Consider the following 26,306-nt stretch of genomic DNA (forward strand, 5'->3'; position numbering starts at 1 on the left):
TATATAAGTTTAACACCGAATAAACGCTTTGCAGGCTTTTATCTTGTTTTGCACTCACGTTGTTCCATTTGTATTTCTTTTTTAAAAACAGCAGAGTCTCTACATGGAAGAGATGACTTTGATTGCTGTCCTTCTGCCGCTGCACCCAAACCATCAGTTTGTCCTGTTCCAACAACCTTGGATCCTTCAATTCCCTTTGACTCTGATCGGATGGTACGTGGTCCTAATATTGTTGACTTTTAGTACATTTTGCTAGTCTGCTTCACTATTTAATTTGTGTAAAGCACAATAGTGATGAATGAATAAGGTTAGGGATGCATGAAGCCTGAGCTTTAGTTCCCATAGTTTGCAACACCATGGCAGGGGGTTTGTAAAGATAAACTTTACTGTGATACAGCTGACTGTTCATCTAAATTAGCCAGCAAGAAACTTTTGTGGACAAATTATGATGAGAACAATACTTGGCTTTGCCAAAGACACCTAATCAAACATTGACAGGGTTGATAATGCATTCAGTGTTGTACTGATCAACATGCGAATAATTGCAAATTTCTTCACAGAGGAAAGATGGCAAAATGTCTTATTTCCTTCCGGTATATCAATGATGCTGTAAAGTGTGTGTTTATTGTCCATCCCTATTTTGCTTTTGTTGTTGAGCTGCTTTCTTGAAAACACCAATCTGTGTCAATCTGGGGGAACATCGTCTCATCTTTTAACTGCATTGCATTTGTGGTTTCTAAATGACAATAAACTGAATCTGAATCTGAAGATACACCGCAGTGCTTTTAAGGAATTCCAGAACAATGAAGGCATGGGAAAAGTTTCCTGATTTAGGATTCTATGACTTAATCCGAATTTGTAGCTGCTCATATTCATGTGCACTGGCTGCTCATCTTTCTAGGGTTTGGATAAGGTGCTGATAAATCCTTGTACCAATGCTAAAATACATAGTGTAAACTGCAGTGCCAGGTGGTGGTTGGAATGAATGATGATGGATTGGATATCATTCAGAAGGGGTTGTTTTGACATCTACCTCAAGCTGTTTGAGTGCTTTGGAGGTGCATGTTCAGGCAGGTGAGCAATGTTCCATTATGTTCCTGATATATATACTGTAGTGTTGTTATTTGCTGCAGAACAAATGGTCTCTGGTTTAGTGTAATAGGCAAAGTGTTGATGTGTCTAATCCAATTATTATTCTGGTCGAGTCATACACTGCCCTAATGTTACTTCATCGTTGCCTGGTTAAAATCTTGAAATATTATGAATGGCACTTAAGGAATTGCCTTCAGTGAATGGACAGCACCTACGCAAGAAAGTGGATCATCACCACCTTCAGTCTGGTAATGAGGATTAGATGCAAAATGCTGGACTCGCCAGAAAATGTTTGACTGAATTGTAGTTTAAAATCAAAGTGAAATTTCTTTGTAAGGAATACAGAATTCTTTGTCACCAGATTAGTTTTGAGACTGCAAGCTTTGCATCAGGAATGAAGAGAACATAAATATTTTAACAAAAACAAGTTACAGAACAAGGAAAGAAAACACAGTGAAGGAATCTTTGAAATGTTGTTTAGAACTTTCACATGCTACATTGTATATATTTGTTAGTAACTATTCGTGAAAATTGTGGATTTGCCTTCTAAAATTATTTAGGATCGGCAGTTCATGATGTATTGCATTGATTTAAACTTTCTTTGTAACCTATAACTCGTGCCCATTCAACAGAAATTAGCACATTTTCTTTATATCTTAGACCATAAGACAGGAGCAGAATTAGGCCATTTGACCCATTGAGCCTGCTCCATCATTTGATCATGGCTGATCCTTTTGCCTCTAAACCCTATTCTCCTGCCTTCTCCCCACAAGCTATCAAGCCCTGACTAATCAAACTCTACCTTAAATACACCACACTCTGGCTAAAGAAATTCCCCCTCATCTATGTACCAATTAGACATACCTCTATTCTGAGATTGTGCCCTCTGTTACTAGACTCCCCCATGACAGGAAACATTCTCTCCACATCCACTCTGTCTAGGCCTTTAAACATTCAATAGGTTTCAAAGAGATTCCCCCCCCCACTCATTCTTCTAAATTCCATCAATTACAGACCAGGAACCGTCAAACACTCCTCATATGATAAGCTTTTCATTCCCAGAATCATTTGGTTTATATCTATCCTAATTGCTTCCAGGAACTCCAGCTATTGGTGCTCTGCTGTTATCCCTGCTAGTGTCCTCTTCTGGTCAACATTCGACTTTAGGGTTTCTTAAGCTCCCTGAACAAATCCGGTTCATTACACATCACCCAATCTAGAATAGCTGATCCCCTACTAGGCTCAAGCAGAGGCTGCTCTTAAAAAGCCATCTCATAAGCATTCTACAAATTCTCTCTTGGGATCCAAAGTCAGCACCAACCTGATTTTCCCAATCTGCTTGCATATTGAAATCCCCCATGAGTATTGAAACATTGCCCTTTTGACATGCATTTTCCATCTTCCATTGTAATTTATAGCCCACATCCGGCTACTGTTCGAAGGCCTGAATGTAACTCCCTTTAGTGTCTTTTTACCCTTGCAGATCCTTCTGTATTTCTTTCTTCCAGAAGAAATATCTTAAATGTTTCTTTCCTAGAGAAGCTTAAGTAATGGCTCTAAGAGATATTTGAAGCTCTATTTCACTTGTCTTCAAGGGCTTGTATTCTGAAATTTGTAAATCTATAGCTACTGTGCATAAAAATCTAGAGCAGGAGTAGGCCACTGATGCCTCGAACTGCTCTGTGGTTTAATAACATCAAGGAAGAAACTTGATAAACTGAAGAGTTGATTAGACTTCAGATTAAAATTTAATTTAAAACTAGCAGATTGAATGAGGTTGAAATTGCCTTTACTGGAACATTTCTCTACAGCATTGGGCACATGTTGATCCAGCTCCTTGTCCTCTCCTGGGTAATGAAGACAGTGACATTACAGAAGTTCAAGGTGTTTATGCCAGACCTTTACATATGTTCTAATATTATTTCCCACAGGTGGGATTTAATTCAAGGTAGTCTATTTTTATTAGCTTGTTTGAGTTTTTTTTGCCATCTTGCAATTTGTCAAGGGCAAAGAGATTGCCTCTAAGAACAGGAACTCCAGATTTAGGAAGGCTGAAATAAAAGCAAAGGGGCCAGGTCTGATAATTTACTTGATTCATGAAGCATGTATTTTTTTCTCTCCAAGAATGCCACCTAATTTGCTGAGTAATTTCAGTATTCTTTTTTGTTTCAAATGTACAGTACTATACAAAAGTCTTGGGCACCCTTGGTTTTTTAAATATAAATTTAGGTTTAGATGTTTATTTTTGTCTTCTGCATTACTGTGTCAGTAGAAAAGAGTAAAATTTAGATTTCTAAACATTCATTTTTCAAAAAAATTGAATGTTACAGATAAATCTTTGTTTCGTTAAAGAAAGTAACGTTAATAGACCACTTTTCAAATAAAAATGTGATTACTTTGTAGGTCTATTGTCCAGTGTATGATTAAAGATAACCAACAGGTATTAATGATCAATGACTTTGAGTTTAATAAGCTAAACTGATTAACTAAATCAGAAACTGGTATAGAAGGAATCAAACTGGGTGAAGGAGATTCAAACTTGAAGATGACTGTGTGGCAGATGTGACAGTTTAACCTTCAAATCATCAGTTTTTACACCATGGTATGAGTGAGCATAGCAACAAGACACAAGGTGCTCATCCTGTATCAGCAAGGTCTCTCCCAAGCAGAAGTTTTACAGCAGACGGGAGTTTCAAGATGTGCTGTTCAAGCTTTCCTTAAGAAGCACAAAGAAAGGGCAAAGTTGAGGACCAGAAACACAGTATTCAGTCATGGAAATTGAGTACAGCAAACGAGAGATACATCAAACTGGCGTTCCTTCTAAGTCGGAAGAAGTCCAGCACAGCTGTCAGCTCTGAATTCATAGAAAACACTGGAACCCAAGTACATCCCTCCATTGTCCCAAGGAATCTCGTCAGAAGTCGTCTTCATTGTCAAAAAGCCGTACCTCCGAAGTTGAAACAAAACCAAGAGACTCAACTGCACACAAAAACACAAGGACTGGGGTGCTGAACAATGACAGCAAATGCTCTGGACTGATGAGATAAAATTTGAAAACAAGCAGTTTGTGTGTTGAACTGAAGAGTGCTACATGGATGCATATCTGCAGCCAACAGTGAAGCACAATGAAGGTTGCCTGCTGGTTTGGGCTGCATTTCTGCAAATGGAGTTGGTGGTGGTGGTAAAATTAATGGAATCCTTAATGCTGAGAAGTACAAGCAGATTATCATCCATCATACAGTGCTATCAGGGAGGTGTCTAATTGATCCCAACTTCATTCTACAACAGGACAGTGACCACAAGCACACACCAAGGTCATAAAGAACAGGGAGTTCTGCAACAGATGGTATGGCCTCCACAGAGCCCTGATCTCAACATCATCGGGATTGTCTGGGATTACCTGGAGAGGCAGAAGCAAGTAAGCAGCCAAAAGTCTGCAGAACTGTGGCAAGTTCTCCAAGACACTTGGAACAACCTTACCAGCTGATTTATTTTTTTCTTATAAAACTGCATGACCTACAGTTGAAGTCAGAAGTTTACATACACCTTAGCCAAATACATTTAAACTCAGTTTTTCACAATCTCTGACATTTAATCCTAGAAAACATTTCCTGTCTTAGGTCAGTTAGGATCACTACTTTATTTTAAGAATGTGAAATGTCAGAATAATGGTAGAGAGAATGATTTATTCCAGCTTTTATTTCTTTCATCACTTCTCCAATGGGTCTGAAGTTTATATACACTTTGTTAGTATTTGGTAGCATTGCCTTTAAATTGTTTAACTTGGGTCAAACGTTTTGGGTAGCTTTCTACAAGCTTCTCACAATAAGTTGCTGGAATTCTGTTCCATTCCTCCAGACAGAACTGGTGTAACTGAGTCAGGTTTGTAGGCCTCCTTGCTTGCACACGCTTTTTCAGTTCTGCCCACAAATTTTCTATCAGATTGAGGTGAAGGCTTTGTGATGGCCACTCCAATACCTTGACTTTGTTGTTTTTAAGCAATTTTGCCACAACTTTGGAGTTATGCTTGAGGTCATTGTCCATTTGGAAGATTCATTTGAGACTGAGCTTCCTGGCTGATGTCTTGAGAAGTTGCTTCAATATATTCACATAATTTTCCTTCTTCATGATGCCACCTGTTTTGTGAAGTGCACCAGTCCCTCCTGCAGGAAAGCACCCCCATGCTTCACGGTTGCAATGGTGTTTTTCAGGTTGCAAGCCTCACCCTTTTTCCTCCAAACATAACGATGGTCATTATGGCCAAACAGTTCAATTTTTGATTCATCAGACCAGAGGACATTTCTCCAAAAAGTTAAATCTTTGTCCCCATGTGCACTTGCAAACTGTAGTCTGGCTTTTTTATGGCATTTTTGGAGCAGTGTCTTCTCTGCTGAGCAGCCTTTCAGGTTATGTCGATATAGGACTCATTTTACTGTGGATATAGATACTTGTCTACCTATTTCCTCCAGCATCTTCACAAGGTCCTTTGCTGTTGTTCTGAGATTGATTTAAACTTTTCATGTCAAAGTATGTTCATCTCTCGGAGACAGAATGCATCTCCTTCCTGAGCTGTATGATGGCTGCGGAGTCCCGTGGTGTTTATTCTTTCGTACTATTGTTTGTACAGATGAATGTGGTACCTTCAGGCATTTGGAAATTGCTCCCACTGATGAACCAGACTTGTGGAGGTCCACATTTTTTTTTTCTGAGGTTTTGGCTGATTTCTTTTGATTTTGTTTGTAAACTTCTGACCCACTGGAATTGTGATATAGTCAATTAAAAGTGAAATAATCTGTCTGTAAACAATTGTTGGAAAAATTACTCGTGTCATGCACAAAGTAGATGTCCTCAACGTCTTGCCAAAATTATAGTTTGCTAATATGAAATCCATGGAGTAGTTAAACAATGAGTTTTAATGACTTCAACCTAAGTGTATGTAAACTTCTGACTTCAACTGTAAGTGAACTGATGCGGTTTTAAAGGCAAAGGGTGGTCACACAAAATATTGATTTAATTTAGTTTTTTACTGTTCACTGCTTTTTATTTTATTATTATCATTACTTTTTGAAGGCATCTTCATTTACAAAATCGTTTTACATGTGCCTGGACTTTTGCACAGTAGTGTATCCTTTGCTTTTGTAATTTTTTTTGTTATTAACTGTTATAATAAGATAAATGAGACCACATTTTTTCCAACTTTGAATTAATGGCAAATTCAGTTACAAATTGGTGAAATTCTAAGTGGTAATACATCTGTATGTAAAGCAATAAATGCATTTATTAAAAATGTCATTACAGTCTCTACATGTCTTTACAAGGTCATTAAAGGTGTCCCTTGCTGTTTTGTTCTCCCTCCAGTCTGTAAGGATAATGTGGTTGGTTGGGTAGCATAAATCAAGCAAGTCACAGAGATAAAGTATTTGGACTGAAGGATGTTGGGTAAAGATAATGAGAGTCTTGCGAAGACTGAGTAAGTAATAAAAATGTTTGGCATCTGAAACTAAGAAATGACTGAAATCCAAAGAGACTTGCCAGATTATTTCTGAAACTTTAAGCTTTAAGCAGCACATCCCGATACACAGAAAATCACTGTGTTTTGAGTTTCGTTCATGCCCGAATGTTTATATCCACATGTTTTCAGATCATTATCTTTTGCAAAAACACCAGAAGTCATAGTTAAGGGTGAAAGGCGAAACATTTAAGGGGAACATGAGGGGAAACTTCACTTGTGAAGTTTGAGTGTGGAACAAACTGCCAGCAAAAATGATGAATGTGAGCTTGATTTCAATGTTCAAGAGAAGTTTGGATACATACATGGATGGCAGGGGTATGGTCCCGGTGCAAGTCAATGGGAGTAGGCAGTTTCAATGGTCAGGCATGGACTAGATAGAGTCATACAAAAGTACAGTACAGAAACAGGTTCTTAGTCCTAAGGGCTGTACCACCTTGCACGTGATTACTCAAAGAACTCCATTTCAGTCTTCTACAATTTCTGTCTTTGCATCTATCATAGTAAGATTTTCCACATCACTGCTTCTGTTTTCCTTTAACCGTGACTTTCTCTCAAGCTCTTCTATTTCCTACACTTCTCAACCTCTTGACCTTTTCTTCCAAAACACATTGCCAGATTATTTTTCTTAATTTCCTCTTCGGTGGGATTCCATGGCCAAAGGCTTCCCCTTCCCTTTCAGCATCTGAAGGGACTTTTGTGGTTCTCTCTTGTATTACCACTAGCTACTCTCCTTCCAGTACATTTTGATGCAGATACAAGCAATGCAACATCTGTCCTCCTTTCATTCCCACCATGAAAAACCAAATAGTTCTTCCATGTTCAGTAATTCACTTATTCTGCTTCCTGTTTCACAATGTTTTGCCTTCAACAGTGGAGAAAAAAAGATACCTATCAGGTGACTGCTTTGTAGCACACATTAGTACAGTCATTAAGGCTAACTTGAGCTGCCAGGCACCTGTCACTTTAATTCTACATCCACTCTGACCCTTGTCTTTCAGCCTCCTACATTGTTCTAGGTTTGAAAAATAGCATCTTGTCTTCGGTCTAGGCAGCCCTCAAGACTTAACTTCAGGAAAGTACAGCTTTTGTCTATCTGTTTCCAAATTATTTTTTTCCTCATCTGTCTGACAGTTTTTAATTGTAGCCCAGATAACTTGAGCTGCACCTTATCCCTTTATGTTCTCCATTTCATTCCCCTTCTGCAAACTTATTAGTTCATAAAAAGACTCCTTATGTCATCCATATGAGACTGCTTGACCTACCGAATGCTTCCTGCATTTAGTATTTGATTTTGCTTTCTGGCATTGTGGATCTGCCTCAATTTCTTTGAATGTGCCCATTGGAGCTTTGCAAGGCTAAAATAATGTATATGATTAAATCCAAATCGGTACAATGGATTAATTCAATAGAATATCAGGTGCACAAATTATTATAGTTGATATGTATTATAAAGGAAAGGTGAACTATTTATAAGATGTTTGGAATGGAGTAATATCCTTTTCTGAATACCCTTCTGTGATCCTATAGCTGAGGTCATTGCATAAGTGGGAAGCATTGGTTATCCTTGACTTGCCATTTGGGGGGCTTATAGATGTAATAAATTTATTGGATCTTCCAGGTGGAGAACATCTAAACTGTAGATCAAGCACTGGCCCCAAATGGCTAGTTTTTAGTTGGGGTTCTACAAATCTCTGGATGAAAAGTAATCTTTAAAAAACGGTTTTCCCAACCTTTCTGATGTTAGCCTCGGGTAGCACTTTTTCCCTCCATCAAGACAATCAAGGAAACTATCCTTCAGAACAGCTGATGTGCGTCCAGTAATCACTTACAATTAATTAATGGAAATCTAGAGAAAGGGTTGTGAAATTAATAAACAAGTGGTAGGTAAAGTGAGAAACACCCAGTAATGTGATTATGATATGAAACCAAGGCTGTGTTTGGTCAAGCTCTTGTGGATGCAACCATTGAGGGTATGAAGGTTATAATACACCTCCAAGTTTATGAAGAACTGCCAGTTGCTCCCAAAACAGGATACAGTGATTTACTAATAATGCTGTACAATCCATCCAACAACATGTAATTAAGGACGCAATAAAATATTTGCAGATGCTGGAATTAAGGAATTTTGCATTCTATCAAACTTTTTAAGTCTGTTAGTCAGCAAAAATTTAAATATAAGAAAGCACCTGTCTCTGAGTTAACTCAGAGGCTAGTGAAAAACTTATGACCGACAGTTTCAACACATTGTTTCTGTATTTGGAAAATGAGGAAATTCATGATGACCAAAGTATTTTCAAGAAGTGGAATGGAGCTATTCTGGTAACCATTAAGTATTATGGAGGCATGAGACTGCAGATGCTGGAGTCTGAAGTAATAAGCAAACTACTTGATGAATTTGGCAAGGCAGGCATCATCTATATAAAGTGGGGCAGGGAGGACATTCATTTTGGGTTGAGGCCTTTCATCTGTGATATTGACATGTAGTCAAGATTATATTCCCTGATATTAAGCTTGTCTTGATCTATCAACTGATATCAAATATATCTGCTGATCTATATCAATGTGACAATTGCAAAATAATGGGGATTTTGGTGTCCTAAGGATATCAGAATTGAGAAACATTCTTTTCTGAAGCAAAGGCTGAAGGGTGACTTGACAGCATCCTTTAAGATTAGGGAAGGTTTGAATAGTATCCATGCAGAAATGGTTACCTATGAGTGATTTTAAATCTGGAGTTTCTATTGGATGTGGTAATTTTATTTACATAAAGAATGTACTGCCATAAGGTACAGTTGTTGCGAGCAACCTAAGTGCAATTCAAAAGACAGAGATAGGAGAGAGAATATGCTGATGTATGAAGATAAATGAAAAGGACTTCCTATAGATCATAAATAAAAAGCTAGATAAGTTGAACTAAATTCCCTAATTTATGCTGTAAACTTTGTAATGCAACGTGCATCTCATATTACCTGTTGTTGAGTTTTCTCGTACTTGTAGAAATCTGTTTTGTAGATTTTAGCATAATACCCACGATCTAAAGCCAGAGAGCAAGAGCTTGCCATCATCAGTTAAGAGTACAGTGATCAAGCTATATTTTTCAGAAACAAGCAATAGTGCTACAGTTGGTATGACATGTACAAGATCATAATTAATGTAGCCTTGGTAATAGGCCACAACAAGCTGGCATGGTGTAGCCTGAAAACTATTCACTTTCCTATATTTAGTGAAATTGTTGAAAACACTGCACATCCATTCAAGATGCACTTGACAAACTGAACTTCTAGACTACATAATAAAATATACTTTTTTATTTTGTGGTATGCTTAAATTGTAGAAAGATGATAAAGTGCAAAACATGGGAATTTGGTAGTCTGGAGCTCTGTAACCATCGCAAATAACCACTGCTTGGTATGTGTTTCTGCACTAAATTTTTAAATGCAAGATGCTGGATGTGTGAACCAGCAGCTTTAAGTGTACCACTATGCACCTTTTGATTAAATACCACTCCACTTTGAGACAAAATAATCAGCTCAGGGTAACCTACCTTTTCTATTTGCTGCCTTCAATAATATAATGTTCCTTTTAATGACTGGTGTAAGCTGGTGGTGGGGGGGGGGAATGTTGAGAAAAATGTATTAGTACCATTATTGTGACATCACACTAGCTGTAGTTACTGGATATACAAAGATAGGTAGGTAATGCATTTCAAAGACAAAACCTGCAGAGATGTAGGGTGAAGTGCACAATAAGTCAGTGGATGGAACTATCTACTTTGGAAGGGAGAATAAATGAAGTCTGTTCTTTACAGTGTTAGTATAAAGTGTTGACACGAGAGTATAACAAATAGTTATGAAGTTGGAATGGGTTGTTGGCCTTTATTGCAAGGGGTACTAAGTATGAAAGTAGGGAGATACAGGTGCAAATGTAGAATCCAAGAGCTTATAATTGCTTGCAGATCATCAGGACTAATAACCACAGGAGATTTGCAGATGCTTTAATCTCGAGCAACCCACACAATACGCTGGGGGAGTTCTGCAAATGTGGCAACATCTATGGAGGGTAACAAACAGTCCATGTTTCCAGCCAAATCCCTTCATCTGGACTGAAAAGGAAGGGGGCAGAAACCAGAATAAAAAGGTGAGTGGAAGGAAAGAAGTACAAGCTGTCAGGTATATAGGGGAGACCAGGTGAGGGGGGGCATGTGGCTCATGGAGGAGGGGGCATGAAGTATGCTTGGAAGGGAAGTGGAATAGGTAAACTTCTGAATAAGAAGGCATCTAATAGAAGAGGGAAGTGGACCATGGAAGAAAGGGAATGAGGAGGGGCCCCAGAGAGATGTGATGTGGTAGGTGAGCGGGAATCTATAATTAAGACTGGAAAAGAGGAGGAGGGGTGAAATCACCAGAGATTAGGAAAGCTGATCTCCATGCCAACAGATTGAAAGCTATCCAGATGGAATGAGATGTTGCTCTTCCAACCTGAATTTGGACTGTGAAGAGACTGTGGACCGATGTATCGGAATGGGAGTAGGTAATCAAGTTGAAATGAGTAGCCACTGGGAAATACTGCTTTTTGCGGTAGGCAGAACGAAGCTGCTCAACAAAGCAATCCCCCCAATCTGCGCCCTCTCTCATCAGTGTACTACAGAGGAGGCCGCATTGGGAGCACCAGATATAATCGATGATCCTGACTCACAGGTGAAATGTAACCTCACCTGGAAGGATTGTTTGGGATCTCAAATAGTGGTGAAGGAGGAGATGTTGTGGCAGATGTAGCACTTGTCCTGCTTGTAGGGTTAAGTACCAGGAAGAGGGGTCAGTGGGGAGGAAAGAGTGGACAAAGGAGTTACATAGAGAGCGATCCCAATGGAAAAGGTGGGAAGTAATCTGGGCTGAGTGGTAGGATCCCACTGGAGATGGCAGAAGTTTAGAATGATGAGCTGGATATGGAGGCTCGTGGAGTGTTAAGTAAGGACATGTGGAACTGTATCCCTGTTATGATGGCAGGACAATGGGGTGAGGGGCATATGTATAGGAAGTAGTGGAGATGTGGGTGAGGGCAGCACCAATGGTGGTGGAAGGGAGACCCTTCAAAAAAGAAAAAAATGGGACATCTCAAATGTTCTAGAATATAAAGTATCATCTTTATCTCCATACTAAAGTGGTATTTTTAAAACTAACGGTAATTTCTTGAGCTGCTCCTTTATACTAAACTTGTAATCCTCCACAACTTGTGTTTTGAAACTTCCCTACCATTTTGGTGTTCCTCAGTATGTTTGAAGGAAGTGACTATGATGATGATGGATGCACCATGAGTCATTTTCCAAAATTATGTTGGTTCTAAAATGGTTCCCACAGATTGGAAGGTAGCAAATGGATCCCCACTATTTAAAAAGGGAGGAAGGGGAGGAAAAAAGTGAAGAACATACTGTTGGGCCTGGTTCGAGTAGGCACGGAAAAATAGTAATAGGAATGAACAGGATCAACATGGATCTCTGAAAGGGAAATAAATTCCTTTTCAACAGTGGGAGAAATTGTGATTGATACCTGCAATATGTGCTCCGTATTGTGAATTATTTCTGTCAGTACAGGTCAAGCACTTAGTGTTCCTAACATTTGTTTTTTTGTTAAAAAAGAGCTTGTGTGTTATTTTTTTAAAACAGAATTCCCTCATTTTGCAGTGCACATACAACTGCAAATCCGTTCACATTGTCACCAGAGGTCAGTGTTGCAGTCAGAGAAAATTCTGATGCTCTTTGCAACTTATAATAAAGTCCTAATTAAGTTTTGCATTTCCATGTTGATTATTTTTGGCTACCTGGTATTTTTGCCTCTGCTCTGGACCAGCTGGATGGAGGGAAACAAACCACTGAATTAGGGAAGTATCTTAATTAGTAAAACTAAATTAATTCAAAGTAAATTTATTATCAAATTACATATATGTGATTATATACTACCCAGAGATTCACTTCCTTGAGGGCATTCACTGTTGATGCAAAGAAAAGCAATAGATTCAATGAAAAACTGCGCAAAACTGACAAATATTCAAAGTGCAAAAGACGACAAACTGAAAATTCAAAAAGAATGAATGAATGAATGAATAAATAAATAAATAAATAAATAAATAAATAAGCAATAAATAATATTGAAACCATGAGTTGTAGAGTTCTTGAAAGTAAGTCCAAGAGTTGTGGAATCAGTTCAGTGTTCAGGTGATTGAAGTCATCCACTCTGGTTCAGGAGTCTGATGGTTGAAGGGTAATTGTTCCTGAACCTGGTGGTGTGGGACCAAAGGCTTCTTCCCAATAGCAGCAAGAAGAGAGTATTACCTAGATGCTGGGAGTCCTTGATGGACGTTACTTTCTTGTGGCAGTGCTCATATGTGTTCAATGGTGGGAGGGCTTTTCCTTTGATGGACTGGGCTGTATCTACTCTGTTTTGTAGGCTTTTCTGTTCATAGGCATTGGTGTTTCCATTCTAGGCTGTGATAGCAACCAGGCAAGATGCACTCCACTATGCATCTAAAGAAGCTTGATGAAGTTTTAGATGACATGCCTAAACTGCACAAGCTTCTAAGAAAGTAGAGATACTGCCTGCTTTCTTTGTAATGGTGCTTATGTCTGAAATGATGCCAGAGAATTTCAAGTTACTGACTCTCTCCACCTCAGATCCCCTGATGAGGATTGAGAGTAAAAGATTGTTGTGGCACTATATAGCCAGATTTTCAAACTCCCTCCTATCTTTGTGTTTGTCTCCTCCCTTACTCTATTTAATGTTCCCTACAATTATTCTGTTGAGGTTTTAAATTCTACAACATTGAAAATGCTTGAGTTGAAATTACAGGATTATTACCCACCATGTTTTTTTTATTGTGGGTCTAAATAAGAATGCATACAAAGCTGTGAAATATCCCTATCGAAAGTCAGCAGTACTATTTTATATGAATTGGTGCATATCACCTTGTCTTTCCTCTATTCTTCATACTTGTACATCTTTATCTTCAGTCATAATCAGCATCTCTACAACTACTCTTTCTGAACCTGATCATACCAACCACTGACTATCTGAAAATTCCAAAATTTTATCTGCTTCCTAATCCCTGCTTTCCCTTAAAATCCACCACAAACTCAGCCCCGATTCTTATTGCTCTTTGGCATGATCACACAGAAATGTGCAGTCTTGTTCTACATGGAGGTTGCTGAACTCTAGTTGTACCCCAACCTCTGCTTTCACCTTTACACAGCCTGTGTTGTCTGTATCTGTGCTTGAGTGTAGAGTCATGACACAGCACATGCTGGAATCTGGGGGGGAAAGCAAACTACTGAGGAACTTGGCAGATCAAGCAGCATTTGTCGAAGCTTTAGGTCTCAACCCAAAAGATGACCTGAGCTTTTGCCTCAGATGTTGCTTGACCTTTTGAGTTCCTCCAGCAATTTGTATTTTACTTGCATTTGCTTCATTTTGTCAGACCAAATATCTTGGTTTTTGTTTACCACACTGATTCTTCCTCATTTCACGGGTGAAACTATTCAAGCCTTATTTTCACTCCATCCTAAATGCTTTTTGAAAAATCATTTCCTTCTGTCTCAAAGCCTGCCTCAGATAAAAAGGCACCAAAACGTTTTTGAATGTACTTGTACCCAGATTCTGTTTCTATTACAATAAATTGCAGCCCATCCAAAAGGTCTACTGCTCATAATTAGTGTATTTGTGGGACAGCACCTCATCCTCTGGTACCTCTAAGTTATCACTGTGTTTAAAACCCATAAAAAGTTACATATCTCCTTTCTCCAGGTCTTCCTGTTCCTCTGATTTATGCATTTTCATTAGTTTCCTGCATTATTGGCAGCTATGCTCCGAGCAACCTTGGCTTAATCTGTTGATACTGAAAACCCTCCACATTTGTTTAAGGTAGCTGTGCAGCTGGATAAATAAAAATATTTTTCCACATTGTGAATGAATATTATATAACAATGTGTTTTAATGTTTTTACAGAAAATATTTCTAGCAGCTGAGGTCTTGCACATTACTCTGTTCACCTTCTCACATACTCTGTTCCCAGATCACTTTACATTTTGGTTCGACAAATGTTTCCCAGACAACTTCAGGAGGTGCATCTACTCCACCATTTACTACCACTGTGACAACATCTTCGGCATTAGGATTCCAATTGGCCCCAAAACTGGTAATGATTTAAGTAATACTACGAATTATGCATTATTTTTGATAGCTCATGCAAAGCAACAAAACCAAATCAGTTGCTTATTTTGTATTCCATTTGATGACTTTCCTGGATTTAATCTCAAATGAACAACTGATTTGCCTCCTGGTTTCCTACCCTTGCTTCTCAGGTATTTTCTGTCCAATCTTGAGCAAAGTTGTCAACTGAATTCTTTAATGCCAAATACATAATTATTAGAATGTACAAATGCCCAATTAATCTTACTGATACAGGTTGCTTCCCATCCTGTCTACCTTGCTACATAAAACACCTTTCTAGCCTCTCTTTTGTTTAATTTCCATTTTAAAACATTTAAATTCTTCTTGGGCTTCCAGCCAGACACTAGTATCAATTATAAGTGATGTTTCAATAACAACTTTACCATCTTCTTCAGGGATATTGCCTGGGTATGTCTAGTCCAGTGGTATTTATACCTTCTTATTCTGTCCCACCTGATTGGTTAGTCCTCATCCAATCAAGTTTCCACTCTCCCACGTTGTTTACGATTAATTTCCAGTTCTTACTTGGAGCAAGACCTTCATCTTTGTTAAAATTCTTTTCCTCTGGTTTTATTTCAATAGCTTCCTTTGCCAAACGGTTTCAAAAGCCATTAGTACAGCACAGTAGTTTTGTGCCGAAGTCAATCTTATGGCCAGATTTTAAATAAGGTAGGAGAGTGAAAACCTGTTTAGATGAGGACTAACCAATCAGGTTTCTGCTTTCCCACCTTATTTACAATCAAATTCCAGTTCTTAGAGCAAGACCTTCATCTTAAAGTTCTTCTAGTTTTATTTCAATGACTTCCTTTACTAGATTGTCTCAAAAGCCATTGGCACAGCACAGTAGTTTTGTGCCGAAGTCAATCTTGTGGCCATTGTGACTGTACTGTTCTGCTACTGCTAATTTTTTCAGAGCAGTGTATATCGGCCAGATGGGATGCACGGTGGAAATCCGTATCAAAAAGCAGAGGAGGTGTATCTGTTTGGGTTACCTGGAGAAATCGGCGGTAGCAGAACACTTTATTCGCAATGGTCAAAGGATTGACTTACGCCAATGGCTTTTTGGGACCGCTTGGTAAAGGAAGCCATTGAAATAAAACCAGAGTAAAAGCATTTTAACAAAGCCAAAGATCTCGCTCGAAGTAAGAACTGGAATTCAATTGTAAACGAGGTGGGAAAGCGCAAACCTGATTGGATGGGGACTAACCAAACAGGAAGGATGGGCTACGGGGGTACAAATACCACTGGACTAGACACACCCAGGCATTATCCCTGAAGAAGATGGTAGAATTTGCCTACAAAATTTTGGTTATAATTGATACTTGTACCCGGCTGGAAGCCCGAGAAGAATTTATTCAGGGAGAGCACTGGATCCTTTCTCAGTTAAGCCGTTATTTCACTTCAAGGACTTGTGTAATGCATTCCAATTAGTTAAACATCTCACTGTGGAATTTATTAATTTATTTATAGTCCCTAGTTTGAGATTCTCCATTATTATTTCCATATACATCCCAGGGATGGAACATAGTTTTCATTTTCTCTTTACCAAAGAAGTCTCTTTTCTGATGTCTATAATCTCTCCATTCTGATATAATACTTGTAAATTTCTTTTGCAATTTTACTAATGGTTTTTTGATCACTTTTATACGATAAAGACCAGAAATCTGGTCAGGTTGCAGTTTAAGAACAATGCAGATTTTCTTAACAATGCATTATGTTATTTTCTGCATAATAACAATGCAGATTTAACATAATTTTACTATTTTGAGAGGAGGGCTTACTTAAAGATAGTTAGGTACAATCTGTCTCATTTTACCTGTCTATTTTTGTTGTAAATGAGGTTTTTGTTTCTTTAAATCAATAAGTAATAACCACAAACTTTCAGCTTTGTTAGCCGTAGTACACAAACAAGCCCTTTTGCCCACCATATTCATTCCAGCCTTTTTGTCCACGAACATTAATCCTATTTGCTGCATTAGGTCCATACCCTTCTGTCTTTTTAAGTGCCTGTCTGTATGTCTCTTTACATATAGTGATTGATATCTGATTTCTCCACTACCTCTGACAAGTGTAATCCAAATATCAAACATTTTGTGTAATAAAATAAAACCTTCCTCTCATTTTCTCCTTTAATATTTGTTCCTCTCTCCTTAAACCTTTACCCTCTTAATTTACCATGAGGTGGGGTGGGGTATTTTGTCTACCATATCTGTGCCTCTTTCAAAAAAACATATCAAATCACTGCAATATCTTCATTCTTATTCAAATCTCTCCTTAAATAGAGCCGTCCAGTGCAAGCAATATCTTGGTAATCTCCTGTCTGAAAACATCCTTCCTATTGTATGGCAACCAGGACATCACACAGTACTACAAGTACTGTCTAAATTAGAAATTGTAATGTTGCATTGTGATATCCCAACTTTATATTCATGCCTTGACTGGTCTGCATGTCATAGGACATATTCCTCCCTGTATTGCCACTTTCAACCCCAAGGTTCCTCTGCTTCTCAACATTCATTAGTAGTCTCTCGAAGTCCGAGGAAGACGAATGTGTTGTGCAGTCAACGTCTGTGGGCACGCATATGACTTCTGAGGCTGAAGTCCGAAGCGCAGATACGGTTGCAGTTGGGGCAAGGAGCACCGCCTGTTGGGGCAGGAGCGGACGCCTTCCTGTGTCTTTCTTGACTCGCCTTGAGGCGCTGCATGCGCCAGTTGGCTTGGAAGTTGTTTGCTGCCTTGGAGCATAGATTGCGCCACTTGGATCGATCAGCAGCAGTGTGTTCGAGATCACGGGGCTGGAGTTTGGCCCACTTAAGGTTTGACTTGAGGTTGTCATTGTACCTCTTCCTTGGGCGACCTTGGGCACGGTTGCCCTGCTCCAGTTCTCCGTAGAACAACTGTCGCGGCATTCTGGACTCATCCATGCGGATCACGTGGCCGGTCCATCTGAGCTGAGCCTTCAAAACCTTGGCTTCAATGCTTGTGGAATTGGCTCGGTCCAGGACTGTCAGGTTGGAGATACGGTCTTGCCAGCGGATTCGCATGATTGATCGCAGAGCACGATTGTGTAATTGTTCAAGCTGTTTGACATGTCTGCGATACAGTGTCCAGGTTTCACAGCCATATACACTTTGTAGAAGTGATGAGACCACAACAGCATTGTAAACCTTCAGTTTAGTGGAGAGGCGAATGTCTTTATGCCGCAGAACTTTGACCCGGGGCCTTCCAAGTGCCTGGCTTGCTTTCTGGATCCTTGATGTGATTTCTTTATCAAGGGCACTGTCGCTGGAGATGGTACTCCCCAGGTACTTGAAATTGTCAACATTCCGTAGTTGTGTGTCATCGATGGTGGTGCATGGCTGTGGCGGGGCACTGTTAGGTGCAGGCTGCAGGAGAACCTCTGTTTTACCGAGGCTGATTGTCAAGCCGAACAATTTAGATGCGGTGGAGAATCTGCTGACCATTGTTTGTAGGTGGTCCTCTTGGTGCGCCATGAGTGCGCAGTCATCTGCAAAGAGTGCTTCTATAAACAGCTTTTGGAGGGTCTTTGTATGTGCTGCAAGGCGACGTAGGTCAAAGAGTGACCCGTCCAGGCTGTATTTGATATGTGCCCAGGTTTAAGTCTTTGACGGCATGCATTAGTACTTGAGTGAAGAAAAGGTTGAAGAGTACTGGTGCAAGCACACAGCCCTGTTTAACGCCGTTGGAGATGTCAAATTTCTTGCTAGGTTCGTCAGCTGAGAGAATCTCTCCAGTCATGTTGTCATGGAAGAGGCGTATGAGGTTGATGAACATTGGAGGGCAGCCAAGTTTCCCGAGGATGATCCACAAGGCTTCTCTGTTGACAGTATCAAATACTTCAGTCAGATCAATGAAGACAAAGTACAAGTTCATGTTCTGCTCCAGGCATTTCTCTTGCATTTGTCTAACAGAGAAGATCATATCCACAGTACTACGTTTAGGCCGAAAGCCACATTGCGATTCTGGGAGGTTTCCTTCGGATACTGTTGAAATAAGTCTATTGAGGATGATGCGAGCCAGGATTTTGCCGGCGGTGGAAAGTAGGGAGACGCCCCGGTAGTTCCCACAGTCTGTGCGCAGGCCTTTGTTTTTGTATAGGGCGACTATTACAGCATCCCGAAGGTCGGGTGGCATTACTTCCTCTTCCCAGATACTGACCAGGACATCCTGGAATGCTTCGAGTGACTCCTGGTTGAGGGCTTTGAACAGTTCTGTGGGAATGCCATCCTTGCCTGGTGCTTTGCCACAGCTCATCTGTTGATGGCTGTGCTGACCTCAGTCAGGGAGGGGGGGGTTGTTGAGGTGCTCATGGACTGGGCTGTGGGGTATCTGGCCGAGTACTGACTGGTCGACAGTGGAGGGGCGGTTCAGGAGCTGACTGAAGTGTTCCTTCCATCTGGTGTTGATGCCCTTTTTGTCCTTGGTAAGCGAGGATCCATCTGCAGAAAGCAGAGGAGCTATGCTTGACTTTGAGGGACCAAAGACAGACTTGATGGCGTTGAAGAACTGCTCGGTGTTGTTTGTGTCAGCATAGTGCTGAACCTCATCCGCCTTCTTATTCCACCATGTGTCGCACATTATACGGATTTCCCTTTGAGCGAGTGCCTGATAGGACTTGAATCTGTCCTTTTTGCAGGTGGAGTTCGGGTCATCCTGTCATTCTTTGAATGCCTTGTTCTTCTTGGTGAGTAGGTCATCGATGATGGTGCTATTCTCATTGAACCAATCTTGGTGGGTGCGCTTTCTGCGGCCTAGGGTTGATTTTGCCGTTTCAGTTATAGCATTTTTGAAGTGGCTCCATCTCTGGATTGGGTTACCCGTGAGTGGCTGGTTTGTTGATAGTTTCTGTTTGAGTATTTTGAAATTCGCGTAGGCACGGAGGGTGCCGAAGTTTGGAGGTGTTAAAGGATGGCCGTACTGCCTTTGGACGCTTTTTGTGAGATTGAACGATGTGTAACTTGAGGATGGTGCGGAGGAGTCTGTGGTCCATCCAACACTCAACTCCTCGCATGGCTCGTGTGATGACTACGTCTCGGATGTCACGTTGACGGACAATGACATAATCGATCAGATGCCATTGTTTGGATCTAGGGTGCATCCATGTTGTCTTGAATTTGTTGGCCATTCTGAACACTGTGTTCGTGATAGTGAGGTCATACTCTTCACATTTGCTGAGAAGCAGAAGGCCATTGCTGTTCATCTTCCCGACTCTGTGTCTGCCAAGCACTCCACTCCACTGATCATGGTCTTGGCCGACTCAGGCATTAAAATCTCCCAGCAAGATCAGCTTATCACTGGCCGGCACTGAGCGCAGGATGGAGTCAAGGTCGGCGTAAAACTGCTCTATGGTTTCAGTAGGGCTGGTCAGGGTGGGGACATAGGCACTAATAATAGTTGCATGTCGATTTTGGCTGAGGGGCAGACGTAGCTTCATCAATCTTTTGCTGATGCCAACAGGCAGGTTGGGGAGCTGTTTCATCAGGGTACTGCTTATGGCGAAGCCCACTCCATGGATCCTGTCTTCGTCCTGCGCCCTTCCTCTCCAGAAGAAGTCGTAGCCACTGGCAAGCTCAGTGATGGATCCCTCATCTGCAACCCTGGTTTCGCTCAGCGCTGTGATGTCAATGTTGTAGCGAGCAAGTTCTTTACCAATGAGAGCTGTTCTCCTTTCAGGTCTTGCAGTGTTTTCCTTATCCATTAAGGTGCGAACGTTCCATGCTCCTAGACAGAGAATCTTTTTCTTTTGATTTTGATTTCAACCGCAATGATTTGGTGATCTGTCAGTTGCGGTTAACTGGCCAGATGATCTTGGGCAGGCAATGTTTAGGCCACCTTTTCTAGGCCCCTCCCTGATTACAGGGTGGGCAGCGCTGTCCTAAAAAGGGCTGCCCAGTCACCCTGGATTCTGCCCAACTCCCCTACTGCCCTGGGTTCAGAGGACAACGACCATCTGTACAAGGGCCGCCGACGTGCAGGTTTGCAACTGCAACTCTGGTCACCTCCACCTGTTGGTTCGCTGCTCTCCCATCGCCGTTTGACTTTTGAAAAGAGAAAGAAGACGAAGATACACAACACAAGGACTTGTGCGTGAAAGATATAGTGAAAAAGCCTTAGCACAGAGACAGTCCCACTCCCTCGGCCTCGGAGGTCAGGATCCACTGGCACGAAGATCGTTACACAAGGTGGCCTCTTTGGCTGCAGGAGTTGCCGGACAATAGATTGATGAAGTCCTCCCTATTGACCACCTACGGAACTCTGGCTCTGGATTTCTTCTCAGGGTTTACTCCCATAGCCTTTCCCATGATTGGGTGTGGCCGCAAGGCAGCGGAGGTTTTGAAATCAGTTTTCCTTCTCCTAGGTGGGCAGTCGACCAGGACTAACGAGCCCCACCTGCCCGAAGCATCTGGTTTTGAGGCGCCAGAGACCCGCCTTTGCCCCTTCTCCTGTTGGTAGGAACAGTTCTGCCACGTGAAGGCCGGGAGCTGGGCTTGGTTGACAGAGGCTATTTGAGATGCAAGCCATGTGGAAGCACTTTATAGGTAGTGAGAGCTTATCCTCATTACCACCTCCGGCTATGTCAACCTTGGAACCAACATTCCTTAATGCCTTACGATTCGCCATATCCTGCCCCTCTTTGATTTCCCATTTCATTACAGCTCTATGCCAACTCAGGGCATTCCCTATGTCGTGCCATAACCTCATTTTATTCCCTGTAATCTCATGTACTCATCAACTCTCCTGATTCTCCTGCCATCTACCTACACTAGAGGTGATTTGCAGCAGCCACTTAGCCACCAGTCACCTTTGAGGTGTGGGTGGAAACGGAAGTACTTGCAGGAAACTCTTGCAGTCAAAGGCAGAGCATGCAAATTCCACACAAATATCACCTGGATTACTGGAGCTGTGCATCATCAACACTACTTCTGCAGCACTGTTACTTGCATTTTGAGACCTTCTGTTTATTTTGAGGAGAATCAACTAAGTTTTCTTAGACCACAGAACAGGATTGCACAGTAAAAGGATCTTCAGCTCATGGTGTCCGTGCTGAACATAATGTCAAATTAAACTAACACACACAAAATGCTGGAGGAACTCAGCAGGGAAAGCAGCATCAATGGAAAAGAGTACAGTCAAGATTACAGGCTGAGACCCTTCACTGTGTCCTAACTAAGCTAACTGCAACATGACTCCTTTACACTTGTACTCAGTGCCCTGACCAACAAAGGCAAGTAGGTCATACGCCATCTTTACCATCCCATCTAGTGGTGTGACCGTTTTCGAGGACCTATGGACTTCGACCCCAAAATCCCACTGTACCAATACTGTGAAGGATCCTGCCATTAACAGCATACTTTCCCCTTGAGTTCAACCTCCCAAAGCATAACAGCTCACATTTGTTTGGATTTTAAACTCCATTTGATATTTCTTTACAAATATCTGTAACTGATCTATGTTATGCTGTAATAACTCTTTATACTGTCCATAATTCCACCAATCTGTGTCATTTGCAAACTAGCTTATAAACCCATTTATATTTTCATCCAAGTCATAAAACCAGAGGGACAGCATTGATTTCTGAGAAAAACCATTGCTCATGGACTTCCAACCAGAAGAACATAGTTTCACCACCACCCTCTGGGAATCCAGTTCTGAGTACAAAATATCAATTGAACAAGGATCACATGCATGTTAGTCTTCTAGATCAGCCTACCATGACAGACTTTGTCAAATGCCTTAACTAAAATCCACTGCCCTCCCCTCCTCAGTCATCTTCATTGCCTCAAAATGGAACTCAGTTAAGATTATAAAACAGAACCTGTCTGCACAAAGCCATGCTTACTGTCCCTAATGAAGCCACGTGCATAATTTCCATCATAGAAGTCCTCTCAAAGCTTCCTTACAACTTTTGTGAGGCTAACTGGCTTACCATTTACTGAATCATTCCTATTTATTTTTTTGAACGAATGAACAGCTTTGGCTATTCCACAATAAGTCCTCCAGGAAAGAATACAAAGATCACGTGAAGACCCCATCAATCTCCTCTCTGTCTCTTTTAATAACCCTGGGATAAATTCCTGGGCCTCACAGGGACTTTTATCTTGATGCTCTTCAAAAGACATAGCAGCAACATTAGCTTGAACTCAAAATGTCCTAGAACATTAGCATGCCCCACACGTGTCTTGCTATCCTCTGTTCTTCACCTTGATGAATGGTGATGCAAAGTATTCATTTAGTACCTTACTCACATCCTCATTAATAAGTTCCCTCCTATCATTAGTGGTTTCACCAGATCATCCCCTCTGTCGCGCCAGCAAACAAGGGAAATGACCTACTGCATATTACATTATCAGTACCCAACAGGGTTTTGCAGTTGCAAGAGAAACATCCAAGACAATCACCTGCCATTACACTGCAGGTCACCTCTGCATACCAATTCCAATGCCTTCCTATATCAGGCAGCAATGCAGTCTGCACCAAATCCAGCTCTTCTGCTAACAAGCAGCTCATTGAAAGTCCAGTTTTGTCTTGAGATTATAAAAAAGAGAAAAACACCTTTGTTAAGCCCATGCAACACTAGCATTGCAAGTAAATCAGCTAAGTTTGTCTTGTCTTGTAGGTATAGACAGATGTAAGTTGCAATGGAATACTCGGACCAGGGATTAATAGCAAAAGGATAGTGAGGGATAAAATTGGTCCCTTAGAGAATCAGAGTGGACAGCTATGTGTGGAGCCAAAAGAGAGAGTGGAGATTTTGAACAATTTCTTTTCATCGGTATTCACTAAGGAGAAGGATATTGAATTGTATAAGGTAAGGGAAACAAGTAGGGTAGTTATGGAAACTATGATGATTAAAGAAGAGGAAGTACTAGAGCTTTTAAAGAATATAAAAATGGATAAGTCTCCGGGTCCTGACAGGATATTCCCTAGGACCTTGAGGGAAGTTTGTGTAGAAATAGCAGGGGCTCTGACAGAAATATTTCAAATGTCATTAGAAACGGGGATGGTGCCAGAAGATTGGCGTATTGCTCATGTGGTTCCATTGTTTAAAAAGGGTTCTAAGAGTAAACCTAGCAATTATTGGCCTGTAAGTTTGACGTCAGTGGTGGGTAAATTAATGGAAAGTATTCTTAGAGATGGTATATATCATTATCTGGATAGACAGGGTCTGATTAGGAGCAATCAACATGGATTTGTGTGTGGAAGGTCATGTTTGACAAATCTTATTGAATTTTTTGAAGAGGTTACGAGGAAAGTTGACGAGGGTAAAGCTATGGATGTTGTCTGTATGGACTTCAGTAAGGCCTTTGACAAGGTTCCGCACAGAAGGTTAGTTAGGAAGGTTCATTCGTTAGGTATTAATATTGAAGTAGTAAAATGGATTCAAAAGTGGATGGATAGGAGATGCCAGAGAGTAGTGGTGGATAACTGTTTGTCAGGTTGGAGGCCGGTGACTAGTGGTGTGCCTTGGATCTGTACTGGGTCCAATGTTGTTGGTCATATACATTAATGATCTGGATGATGGGGTGGTAAGTTGGATTAGTGAGTATGCAGATGATACTAAGGTAGGTGGGGTTGTGGATGATGGAGGTTTTCAAAGCTTGTAGAGAGATTTAGGCCAGTTAAAAGAGTGGGTGGAAAGATGGCAGATGGAGTTTAATGTTAATAAGTGTGAGGTGCTACATTTCGGTAGGAGTAATCAAAATAGGACATACATGGTAAATGGTAGGGCTTTGAAGAATGCAGTAGAACAGAGTGATCTAGGAATAATGGTGCATAGTTCCCTGAAGGTGGAATCTCATGTGGATAGGCTGGTGAAGAAAGCTTTTGGTATGCTGGCCTTTATAAATCAGAGCATTGAATTTAGGAGTTGGGATGTAACGTTAAAATTGTACAAGGCATTGGTGAGGCAAATTTGGAGTATTGTGTACAGTTCTGGTCACCAAGTTATAGGAAAGATGTCAACAAATTAGAGAGAGTACAGAGGAGATTTACCAGAATGTTACCTGGGTTTCAGCACCTAAGTTACAAAGAAAGGTTGAACAAGTTAGGTCTTTATTCTTTGGAGCGTAGAAGGTTGAGGGGAGACTTGATAGAGGTATTTAAAATTATGAGGGGGATAGATAGAGTTGTGGATAGTCTTTTTCCATTGAGAGTAGGGGAGTTTCAAACAAGAGGACATGAGTTGAGAGTTAAGGGGCAAAAGTTTCAAGGTAACATGAGGGGGAACTCTACTCAGAGAGTGGTAGCTATGTGGAGTGAGTTTCCAGTAGAAGTGGTAGAGGCAGGTTCGATTTTCTCATTTAAAAAAAAATTGGATAGGTATATGGACAGGAAAGGAATGGAGGGTTATGGGCTGAGTGCAAGTAGGTGGGACTGGGTGAGAGTAAGCGTTCAGCACGGACTAGAAGGGCCAAGATGGCCTGTTTCTGTGCTGTAATTGTTATATGGTTAAGTGGGTTGATGTGACAGTGTGGGGTGGGGGGAGGGTGGTTTCACAATCTATCCAGAGGCATCTTTGGATCCTAATGAAGACTGAAGTATTTATCTTGTACTTGTGTCACATACCCTTTGTTGTTCTTTTTATGAGAATTGGGTTATGAGTGATCACAATTATAAATTGTGGTAGGAGACCTTTCAGTGCAGCATGCTATGCCAGAAGGGTTGTTATTAAAAGAAACTCTCAGTGATCAGGAAGAATTATTTAAAAAGTTCGCATTTTACCAACTTGTTCTTACTCTGAATAGAATAGTGGTGTGATTTAGTTTTTTTAACCTTGACTCTTTTGTTCCATGTTTAGCCTGTGACCAAATGTACAAGCTCTGTACAGCAAAAAGCTGGAAAAACCATAGTGGCACGTCTGACAGGGCAACATGACCCATCCGCAAGAGGGTTTAAAGGTGGATCCAGCCAGGGAGTGTCTCCACCAATGACTACAATCTGTGTGGAAAGGCATCATCCAGTTACACAGGTAATAAAGTAAAATTAACTGCTTTAGATGCTGTGAAATTAGATATCTACTTCAGTCCAGTAGACTTGTACTATATCAATGAAACTTGAAAGCATTTTGTCCAGAAAAATTGATGCAATACCTGTTATTTTAGAGTGATTGAGTATGTTGCTTTTGAATTTATTGACTGTTGAAATTATTTCTAACACATTGGGCATCTTTCCTCAAAGTCCTGCATTGGACAGAGCACTAATAGTGTCGGGGATCCACAAGGAGAATAAAAATATTTATATCACTTATGGCACAGAATAATGGCCTATGGTTCCTCAAAAGAAAAGTCCAATGTGTTAGGGATTTTATTCATTAGAATTATAAAATCATACAGAGGATGATTCAAAGCAGTATGATTGTACAAGCTCTTTGAAATTATATTGTTGCTTCAGCCCTTATCCTGTCTTTTTATCCATAATCTTAGAAGTTCCTCAAACATCTTACATATTTAGCTATTTTTACA

The 26,306-nt window shown here is 40.6% G+C and overlaps 1 protein-coding gene across 5 annotated transcripts in view; it reads left to right on the forward strand.

Moving 5' to 3' along the window:
* The window catches only part of poc5 (POC5 centriolar protein homolog (Chlamydomonas)), a 123,700-nt gene that overhangs the window by 90,101 nt on the left and 7,293 nt on the right, over positions 1–26,306 (forward strand). For 3 of the 5 annotated variants that reach the window (XM_073048267.1, XM_073048269.1, XM_073048268.1), the window contains exons 10-12: positions 92–213; positions 14,666–14,788; positions 25,643–25,813. In XM_073048267.1, coding sequence (XP_072904368.1) covers positions 92–213; positions 14,666–14,788; positions 25,643–25,813 — 416 coding nt within the window. The remainder of the gene's footprint in view (positions 1–91; positions 214–14,665; positions 14,789–25,642; positions 25,814–26,306) is intronic. The other 2 variants (XM_073048270.1, XM_073048271.1) reach the window with 2 other exon arrangements.

Source organism: Hemitrygon akajei, chromosome 6, assembly GCF_048418815.1.
Source record: "Hemitrygon akajei chromosome 6, sHemAka1.3, whole genome shotgun sequence".
NCBI classification, from domain to species: Eukaryota; Metazoa; Chordata; class Chondrichthyes; order Myliobatiformes; family Dasyatidae; genus Hemitrygon; species Hemitrygon akajei.